This window comes from Ischnura elegans, chromosome 1, assembly GCF_921293095.1.
Source record: "Ischnura elegans chromosome 1, ioIscEleg1.1, whole genome shotgun sequence".
NCBI classification, from domain to species: Eukaryota; Metazoa; Arthropoda; class Insecta; order Odonata; family Coenagrionidae; genus Ischnura; species Ischnura elegans.
Window position 1 is genome coordinate 157,475,249 of NC_060246.1, and position 11,265 is coordinate 157,486,513.

Sequence of the window (11,265 nt, forward strand, 5' to 3'; positions counted from 1 at the left end):
TCGCGTTGTCAACCGGCACAAATCACCACGTGTCAAAACTGCAACGGTCTGTTATTATTTGAATTGTTTCAAAGAGTGACAAGTTCGCGCACGATTCGGTGGTGGGGGGGTGGGGGGTATCGCCGCGCGCATCCTTCTCGTGAGTCTACGCTCAAGGTCGTTGTGGTCAGCTCTCATTGGCTCATGAGACGGTCCTCACCCCACCATCTCTGTGCGGGGACCGTGGCATCTCCTGCCATGCTCCGTCGCCTTGGGGCACGTTCCGCGCCTCTCTTCCGTGCAGGCTGCAGCAGACGATACTGGGCCGGATGATGAAGGGGGCGAGGGCGGGCTGGGGGAAGGAGGGGGCACGTCTTTGAGGCACACGCATATTTCTCCCTAACGTCACCAGAGCGCACTCCCCCCAATCACACCAATGCGGCGGAGACAGACGACACACCCTACTGCTGCCTGGCGGCTGACCGGCGAACTAGCCACTTCTAAGGCAGACACCGTGCAACGACGCACGGTGGGCTAAAATCGAAAAAACAGGCCTAAAGTCGCTAGTCTAAAGTAATACTTAATTAACGAAACATTTTACAAATTGTGTATTGTAATGATGCAATTGAAATTATTTAGGATTACGTAGGCCTCAATATTGTTTTGAAGGGGGATAATAATAAAAACAGACGAATGTGATGCGGGAAACAAACTCTACAGGGGTACGCCTACCGCCTACCTTCTGCTATGGAAGTATCAAGGGAAAATGCATTTTTTTTCTTCTGTTAACAAAGTTGAAGCTACTGAATAGTTGCGCATAAGGTAAATTTTGAGTCCAAAAGTAAACTTTTCTGGTATGTTTTTCCCGATATGATCAAATCTTCTAATTTCCTTTGTCGGGCTTCCAATGCCTCTTCGGAAAGCTGTCCAGTAGGAAGAAAGTCATGTTTCACAACATGTCATGTCTCTCAGGGTATTAAAACTTTGTGAATAGTCTCCTCTCTATTTTCCGAGATCACACTGTTTATCGTGACTAGTCACTTTCGTTGTATCCATAATAGGGTGGTTTCCTATTATTTTTTTATTGCCTAAATCGAAAGATTATTACTCCTGGAGTACGTATTTCACGCTTTTAGATTTTTAAATGACGATATCTATTTTTCGCGATCAAATGAAAAGTGAAAAATTTCAAGCGCGCGAAAACGCGACGCGTAAGTAGGAATGAAGGGAAAAAGTCCGTACGACGCATTTCTGGTTCCCCCTCCCGCCTGGTAGGTGACCTTGATCGAGGCTCTGAGCGCTGATAGGACGCAGGATGCTAACGGGTAGCTGAGTACCTTCCTGTCTGGTAGCGCATGGCTTAAAAAAGGTTTATTAATACCTTATCAAGCGAAGAAAACTTTCCGACCTTAGCCAGTTTTAATAGGTGATTATTAAGACATGTTTCCCTGAGCTCTGTGACTCATGCATGCATTGGTAGCCTCTGACGATGCATAACTCCTATCCTCTCGTGTAGAAACTAGGTCCCTGTGACGTCACGTGGAGTGGAATCGCATGGGCGCCAATCTGGCCTTTTTCAAATGAGGATAAAATTTGACCCTTGCCATTCGTCTAAACCGGTATTTCAAAAACCAAATAATTTGTGTATTATGAATACACTAATGGTGGGTAACGAATCGCCATCAATGCCTTTTGTTTTCTTTGATGAAGGAAACTACCCTATTGAGCAACTACTCTGTGAACGTACTTCGGCAATTAGACAAGGAATATTGAAGGGAGACTGACTTGGCTAGAAATGAGCGAGCCAATCGCATAGACGGCTTATTTTGAGAAGACTCTATTTGTAGATTGGTAACATTTGCACGTGACAAAAGTAAAATAACAAATCTGGGTACACAAATGGGTAGCCGCCGAGTGAAAAGGGCTAGGGGAGAGCGCGAACCGTTAGGCCCCTTTCAGACGCAACGGCTTTTCGCCGGCCGCCGTCCACGGCACCGCGCCGTGAAATTCAGGCAGCTTTCAGACGAGACGACTTTCCGCCGGTCGCCGTTCACGGCGCGGCGCGCCGTTAAATACAGAGAACAGTACGGCAAGCAATCGGCACGGCCATCAGCGACATTTATTCAATAGTTCTCGAGTCGTTATCATGAATAGGAGCGAATTTTAAAATAATAATATAAATTATTATTTTAATTGTTTATCTATACTGCTGATATAAATTTTATCTATGCTGCTTATATATAAAATTTAGTTTGGGGAACCTCAATACAAATATGAAATCTGTAACTAGCCAATGAGTAACTCATTTGATAGGTTATTATTATTTAATTTCTTTTTAAAATTATTTATTTAAGCATTATTTTTCATAAAATTGTTTCTAGACAAGGGAAACATAAAATTTCATTACTAAAGAAAGATAATGTAATGGATCTTAACACTTTCATGTGAGCTGGGGAGTGCATCATAGTGATTTTTTCATTCAGTCCGATTTTAGAATTATTTATTGCTCACTTCTCAAAACATTATCTGTCAGAAATTCTTTCCAGTACTTTCAAATAATTAAAAAAATCAAACAGGAAGAAAAAAAATTCAAAGAATTTTTAAAAAATACATAAAATATTGATAAAGTTGAAACCTTTCGCTGCATCCCAAATCCCAAAACACTATACCACTTCTCTCACAGAATAAGTTGACTGGCTTGACGGCGTAGAATTAAGTGATGTCGGAGAATGAATTGATCCTGCTAGAGGAGAAGAAACTGCTCGCAACTGCTGTATCCTCTCCAGAATGTTCAATACCTCGATTTGGTAGTTAACTGTTTCCGCATCCTTGAGGTTATGCATGCTTGGTAGAGTTCCTTTAAAAAAGTTTAAATTACAAGGCTCCTCTTTTCCTCAGGCTCCACTTTTATGTCCATGTAGGATTATAAAAAAAGGATCACCGAGTTACCTCGAGATATTTACACCACATATGCAACAAAACCTATAGAGAGTGATACCAAAAGGAGAAAGCGACCACCCGCGACGCCGAAATTAAGATCGATTTTTCGAACGTGCGGCACAGTTCGGAGCTTTCAGCTGTCCACGGGGAATACCGTGCTCGACGGACGTTGGAAAGTGAATTTTTTGTAAGTTAATTACGTATAAGATATAATTTATTTAGTGCCACCTTCAATTTACATTTCATATAACCTAATTTCTTCGTTATAATTATCGATATTTATCGTCGATACTATACAAATTGTAGGACTGTTTTTCGTCGAAATTTTGTGTTTATTTGGGATTATAAGAAAAGGATCACCGTGCTATCTCAAAATATTTACATTAAATTACATCAAACGTTTTAGAGTGTCCATCAAAAGAAATCAAATACGACCATTAGAATCAACTAAAAATAAAAATCGATGTTTTTGCCGCGCGCGCAGTCCGCGGCAGCTCCCCGATTGTATGGAATGTCTAGACTCGGTGTAATTTACAATTGATATGTACATAAAGTCATATAGACTATTTTTGCGTGCATCGTTAGTCTTATTATTTACTTAATAGAATACACATATTTTAGCCTTTTTTCTCTATTTCTCCATTTAAATAAATGATTAGCTCTAGATAGGTTGATAGCTGTTGGACATATCGCACACGTAATTGCATGACTTGGATTTGGTAGAAAAGCGTCAACGTCCACTACAAAATCTCCCATCTCGCTCAAAAACACAATTTAAAATATGGGAACGATGAAATATTATTCATGTCCGCATTTCTTCGCCGATCACGCTACTCTGAATTCTATAGAACTACGCGGCGGACGGCATAAGTCGACGCGTCTGAACAGTCCAATACACCACAGTGTTTATTTCACGCCGTGGACGGCGTACGCCGGGCCGGATTGAAATGGGAGCCGTGGATACCACGGCGGCCGTCCACGGCGTCGTGTAGTCCACGGCGTGATTCGACTCGTCTGAAGACACCCATTGCTAACTATGGTTATTTGAAGGCATTGTGCCGTGCCGTGGACGGCGGCCGGCGAAAAGCCGTCACGTCTGAAAGGGGCCTTAGGTTATTTCCGTCCACACCCGGCCTCCGCGCGTATACCCGAGGGTAAAGTCGTCAGAAAAGGGTACATACCATAAAGGCACCGCAAATAATAAGTAGTTGAGTGCAATGCAACATAAATTTAAACCTGTGGCAGAGACCACAATAATTTATAATTTTAATATTGAAGAAATAGTAGCTAATGATTGCACTGTCAAAAACTCAAATCAACAATTTTAATAACATCAAATAAAAGTGTTCACTCATCCTCTGATGACTCGTCATTACACTAATCTGAACATACATCATTCGCGTAGTCAGTCAGTTTTTCACTCCTTGACCTAAATATTCCTTCAATTTACTATTATGAATTGAAATCGAAGATATCCAGGGATCAGAGGTGAGCAGCATCCTCCGAAATAAATCGTCAAAGTCGCCTCTCTTGATATCTTCCGCGTATCGTCTTGCCGGAATTTCCTAAAATCCCATATTTCTTTATTCCAAGGCGTCTTTTGAAAGCTACCTGGTCTTCTGAAAACCTGGTATAGGGGGCAACCCTCTTCAAATTGGCCCCTCTCATTCCCAGTTAACCTACAATTTCATCTCGGAGAATCCCCCCCCCCCAATCGGCATCAATAAAATCTGTCAAGTTATCGACAATTCACTCAGCACCATGAATTACTTCAGCATCCCATTCAGGGTAATCCTCAGGCAGGGGTTCCTCAAATCACTCCAAATCATCCATGTCTGCAATATTGTGGAAAACACAACAGGCATGGAAATTCTCACGATCTCAATGAGATCTCTTGTTTTTTATGTGGTATAGCTGACGGAACCTTTGTTTTCACCACCAAAAAGTGTGCTGCACAGTGATACGGCAGCTGCTGTGCACGATGTTTCTCTGTGCTTTCGCCACGTGCTAAGGTGCCCATTATCTCTGAATGGGGTTATTAAGTATGGAGAGCAAGGGTATGCACTATCTCCTAGCAAGTAACCATAACCTGTACAAGTGTACAGAAGAATGTCCTATTTCATTATGATTGCAATTGTTAAATCAGTTTTAATACAATGAATTGAATTTTGGATGCAATGGAGTAAAAATTGCACTGCAAAGAAGTACTGAAGAAAAATTCCCATAAACACAAATTTTGACATAAATAGGGCTACTTCCTAACACTCTGGCATCGTGCATAGATCCAGGATATTCTATGAACACATCAATAAATGTTACCATCTTCTCATTTACCACTGCCTGGAGCTGTACTGAAAAGTATTTTTTTCCTTTTGACGTATGGTTCTGGATCTTCTTCCGCTTTATCGATCCTTGCATGGGATCTATCAATCAAACCTGATTTTTGAGTGAAAGTGTATGTATTAGCTGCTTAAAACTTGCAAACAGGAATATTTAGAGTTTTAATTAGTATCTATTACCAATTTTGTCAGGAAATCCTTTCTTGTTTAACAAATGCTCCTTTCTCATTTTTTCAAAGTTTAAGGTCCTACCCATTGGTTCAGTTGATAGTTTAATATCTTTCCGTAAGGCTGTAGGGCCTTGATCTCCTCCTCTTTGGGCACTTCGACATTCAATAAATGTACTTTAAATATTGTTGTTTTTCTACTGGCCGATGTAATGAGCTCACTCCTGTTTCGCCATTGTCTTTATTCCCCTTGATTCAGGATCTCTTTCATTCTTCCTTCCGTTATTCGATACAGGAGCACTGTTTTCCTTCTGTTTGCTAAAATTACTGCCACTGCTTCTTGTGCCTGCTCCCCGACTTAATAAACTCATGGATCTCGAGGGGAGCTTCGTTGTTTCCAAACTGTATGGTGTGTGTTCAGCTTAGGGTATTCCATCGTAGAATCACAATATATATCACCACGTAAAAGGTCTACAGGTCGCGTGCGAACACGCGAAGCTTGTCTAACACCCTCTGCCCTACCTCTCCATCCACAAAACACTCCCTTCGCAGTGCACCACTTTTCACAGGAGCCCGAACACTCGGCTCCCGACGTTCGCTTCGACAATCGCTGGGGAGTAGACTTCCGAGAAATACAAAACACCATGCTCAGAAAACAAAAGACTGTCGGAGCGCACTCAGAATACGTCTTCACTGTTCGAGTATTCAACGTGGTATAACCTACGCCGCTCTCTGAAGCATTAATCGAAGGAAGTCATTGTGCGCGAAATCTTTACATGCGAATATCTCTCGATCCCAGGCCTATGTGGAAGAATGCCGTGACACTTTTTATACCTTACGTATATAGTTTCAGATTTGGTAGAACCCAGCGAAGATTACATTTCCTGGCCTACTGGTGCTTAAATGACCTGCCGTTTTACCCTACCCGAATGGTAGGGACAGGACTAGAATGAGAAGGGAGGAAGTGGTAATTACTCGGCTGAGGATTTGGCACTGCCGCTTGACTCATTCCTTTCTCTTTACGGAAGAGAAGGAAGCGCCTCAGTGTGATGAGTGCGGATGTCTAAAGTATCCGACATATCCTGACAGAGTGCGACAAATACCGTGACGCACGGATTCGGCTCAACATAGGGGGGACCTTGAATCCCTCCTCGGAGGCAACCCGACTAATCTGAGTGGTATAATTTTGTTTATCAGGAAAACGGGTCTGTTCAATCAAATTTAAATTTTAATAAATAATGTCTGATTGTTTCCAATCTATATAAATAAATTATGCAGTGACGATCCTTCTAATATACGACTAGAATCTAATGACTGAGTAGTGATGCAGAATGACCTAGCCGTCGACGCACCCTAACGATCAATACTACTACTACTAGTATGAGAGGAAGTATTAATGGGGATCCCGTCAAGTAAAAGCGAGGTGAATTCTACGCGGTAGCAGTAAAAAATTCTTCGTACGCAATCGAGCAATGAATTTTTTTGGAACCGCCATGGAGTTTTCAGTGTGGTATAAAATAAGGCGTTAGCGATGAGCGCAAACACCACGCATAATTGTCCGCGTAAAGCTAAACAACTATTTCTGGAGTAACTTAGGGGGCAGGAAGAAAAGAGATTACATATTTTTTTAGTATTCAGTAGTATTCCAATCTGACTGTTGAGATACTTGTTGGAATTGATTTCGTCAACTTTTCAAATAAGAGAGGTCTGCAGGCTTAGGACTGCCACTCCTCCCGATCATGCTCCTCTAAAGCGTCTGCAGTCCTTCCCTTCTAAACTCCCACTCATTAACTATAAGGCCCTATATATTTTCCGTGGGGTTCAAATCGGGCGAGTTCAAAGTCCAAGGTACTTTGATGAATTGGGGGTGTTCATCGAAAAACCGCCTTGCTGTGTGGCAGTTTTGGATTGGGCAATTATCTTGAATGAACGCCACCTCATCGCCTTCAGGCACCTAGTTAAAATGTGGCATAAAATGCTCATTTAATATATTGACAAAGTCAATGCCCGTCATTCTCGGTGGTGTTCGAACTAAAGGCCCTGGGCCCGCGGCCGAAATATCACCCTAAAAACGGAGGGTGATACGGCCGGAGTTTTTTGTTTTTAAAATGTGATTTGCGTTTTTCCTTTTTCGAAAACAATAGAATCATTTCTTAAAATTTTATTCTTAAACAAGAGTGATTATGATAATAAATAATTTAACCCTTTGACTACCTTTTTTTTTCCTTTATATTTCTTGCTCTTTTTCATTATATTTTCGATTTGTTTACTCCAATGAAGATATTCATTCAATATTATGAACTTTTGATCAGGGGGGGCGGAGATGGAGGGGTGGGACATATGTGTCCCACTGGTATTACGGCGTGGGACATATGTGTCCCACTGGTCTTACAGGGTGGGACATATGTGTCCCACTGGTCTTAGAGGGTGGGATGCATGCGTCCCAATGGTCGTTAGATTTTTGGCTGTATATTCCCGTAACAATCCATTCTAAAAGCAAAAACACCATGATGTTTTCAAAGTATTTATTAGCTATACATCTTGATGTTTTTTTTGTAGATTGATACTCAAAGCTGAAAGATACTCCCACAAATCTCTTTCAAATATCAACATAACAATTTTGTTACAAATAAGAGGAAATGATTGAAAGTAATTATACTGGTACACATAAAACAAATATTCATTATATCCAAAAATGCTCAATAGTTTCAGCAGACAATGTCAGTTCTAATTATATTGTAGTCACTGAAAAGGGAATTACATTTATAAGTTTCAAAAGACAGAGTAAACCGGGAATACAATTGCTATGTGTGATAGGAAGTGAAACATTGTCTACAGAGTGGCACTTGACACATTGTGCACAGAGTTTTTGTTCTCTTTTCTACTTTGTTCTGTGCACATCTCATGCACCGTCTCCTTGTATTTCCCTCAACGGGAAGGTGGTCACCGACGTTCAGCATAAGCTTTGCTATTTTTGATGGTCTGCCTCTGCATCGCTTCCGTTTTACTTTGCTTTGTTCCTTACCCATTGCCATCATTTTTTCTGCCAAAGGCACGATGAACTGCAATAGCCTTACATCCTTTTTGGTTGTGTCCATATACAAAATCCATGAATTTACCACTGCTAACATAAGTACCTTATAAAATACTTTTTTCCACCACTTATTAGATCGCCTATCGAAGTCATACACGCCCACCTTCTGGTCTGAAAGATCTACTCCTCCCATGTATTTATTATAGAAGCAAATTAATTCTGGACAGTCTACCTTTACTTTTCTTCCATCCTTTTGCTTTCGGTTTGCTGTATTCACTGTTGCATCATGGCAATTACTGAGAACAGTTACTTCTTTGCTATCCTGCCACCGGGCTGCCATTGTTCGTTGGTGATTTGCAAGAAATTCGAATTCCCCTCTTTTCAATTTCCCTTGAAATTTCGGCATATTTTTTCTTGTACTAATAGCAGTACCTACTGCTGGATATTGAATACTATTTAGTAGATGCACGCTCGTGAAAAACCTATCAAAAACAAGAGTAACATCTGGATTTCTGATTGTTTTTGTTAGAGATAAGACAACTCTTTCCCCCAGAGTGGAACTCTCCGGTAGGTCTTGTCCCAATTCCTTGCCAGAGTATACATTCAAATCATATGCATATCCAGTCATTGCATCACAGCGCTCCCAAATTTTTATTCCTCGTTTTATAGGCTTGAGGGGAAGATATTGCTTTAGAGCTGACCTGCCCTTGAATTTCGTCATAGATTCGTCAATGCTCTGGTAGGGGCTTTCATCTCTAGCCTTGGAAAATGTATGTTTTAGGCAAGATATTACCTCATCAATATAGTATGTCTTTGAGGAGCTGGCAGGTTGCTCAGGATCTGTGAAGTAGAGCTTTGATATAAGCAGTTGAAACCTGTTTCGTGAAATGGCTCCTTTGATTGCCTCATTTCCCAAGGAAGGATTATGCGACCAATAGTCCGAAATGCTTGGAACTTTATTGTAGCTCATCACGAGCATGCATCCAAGAACTAACAATATCTCCCCTGGATCAGTTTCACAGAGATTGACCAAATTTTTCTTCTTGCGTAATATATCCAAACGTTTGTTAGTACACTGGCTGATAAAAATGATCAAACTTCGAGGAAACACTTTTAGAAAGTATGCCATTTCGTCAGATGACATATCCAAGTTGCATAATGAGGCTGTTCTACGATGTAATGTCACAGTGTGTCTAGGAATAAATAATACCTTCGGTGGAGACCAGCATATTTCACTAGAAACCTTTTTTTTTAGATGAAGCCGGATAAGGAACCTCATCGCCACTCACCCCGTGCAGGAGATTGACACCATGAGCTTCTAACGAACTGTCCTCAGCATCCTGACTCACTCCAGAGCAGTCACTATCACTCTCTGTACTACTTTCATGTTCGGGCTGATATTCCCCATCTGATGAGTCGTCCGAAAAATATTCTTCTTCAGATTCATCCAGTATTTGGCAAAGCTCTGCTTCAGAATATTTCCTTTTATTGCTCATTTTTCACGTCTAAAAATAAAAAAATTCTGTTGATTATAAAATTAGATATTGTGAAATTATTACAATATATTCTTCTTTACTTACTCTTGCGGGTTGAGATGAACTGCATACACTGAACTTTTGACATAGGTCAAAAGGGCAACAAAGGAAAAACACTGGATAGCATTCAATGATCTGAAAGAGAGTTAAAATTTGTGTAAAAAAACATTCATGATGATAAAAACAATATAAATCATATAAGGTTTTCATTTACCATGAAATGAACATGGGCTGAAATCACAGGAGAAGAATACGTTTTGTGATGTCCACACGATCCTTTAGCTGGTAAAACCTGGTGCAGAGAAAATACATGAATCAAAACAGAAAATTTATCCATAGGTTAGGTACTACATCAGCAAATATTAGCGAAAGCTTACTTACCAAATGGATAGAGGAGTCGGGAAGGAAGATATAGTTGCACACTGGTACTCGATTAGAAGATACAGATGCACACTGACATGTAGAGTTCCCATAATGACATGTTGTACAGTAAAATATATTCATAAATGCCACTCTAATTTCAGTGGATGCGAAATTGATAATTCTTCACGTAAAATGAATGCTGTCAAATGATTATGATATGTGCATACTATAAAAATGAGAAGTATAACTTTACAAAATAAAGAATATTCAGTACGAGCGTAAGTTCACTGGAGAGCTAACGGGTGACGACCAAAAGGTATTTCACTAAAGTAAGGTAGATGCTGCTACCTGTTGCCGGAAATTCAACCTAAATAACAATTGGTACCAAAACAACCATTGGGACAAAAACATATGGGTTTTTCCAAAGCTTTTGCCCCATTGGTATCTCAATACTCCTTTGTGGGACATATATGTCCCGTTGGTAGTCAAAGGGTTAATACATCTAAATATACCAAGATACCACGCTATCTCCAAAGTTCAATTTGGCCAATTGCACTACTTTCGAAAGTTTCTTCCCGAGAAAAAACTCAGATTCCAGTAATCCTCGTCAAGGTTAGCGTAGGAATTTGCAAATTGAAGCCGCGCAGACCTCTGATTATCTGACAGCTCCGGTTTTTAATGCCGGACACCATTGTCTAGAAGCCGTCGGCGCGCCGCGTGGTAACTGCACAGAATATTTAGCCGCTGTACAATTGATGAATTTCCACTGACAGTCAACGAATTTTCCAACACCGATTGTCAAAATTCGGCGTCCTGATTCTCATCGGTGCATCTGGGACGACGTGAGCGAATCGGCCACCTGGGCAACTGGAATTTCAGCTTCTATCATACCAATTATTCTGCTCCTC

General features: G+C 40.8%; 1 protein-coding gene across 2 annotated transcripts; it reads right to left on the bottom strand.

Moving 5' to 3' along the window:
• Positions 1-7,654: 7,654 nt before the first annotated feature.
• LOC124153822 (piggyBac transposable element-derived protein 4-like) lies at positions 7,655-10,843 on the bottom strand. Of its 2 annotated transcripts, XM_046527206.1 has the most exons (3): positions 10,209-10,843; positions 10,040-10,129; positions 7,655-9,964 (listed from the first exon to the last, which is right to left on the bottom strand). In XM_046527206.1, the coding sequence occupies exon 3, from the start codon at positions 9,736-9,738 to the stop codon at positions 8,230-8,232; it is 1,509 nt and encodes a 502-aa protein (XP_046383162.1). In that variant the 5' UTR covers positions 9,739-9,964; positions 10,040-10,129; positions 10,209-10,843; the 3' UTR covers positions 7,655-8,229. The 2 variants fall into 2 exon arrangements, with proteins under 2 accessions (XP_046383162.1, XP_046383153.1); XM_046527197.1 differs by having other exon boundaries at positions 10,040-10,843.
• Positions 10,844-11,265: the final 422 nt, after the last annotated feature.

Coding starts and splice junctions, on each gene's coding strand:
- LOC124153822 (XM_046527206.1), bottom strand. CDS start 9,738: ATGAGGTTCCTTATCCGGCTTCATCTAAAAAAAAAGGTTTCTAGTGAA.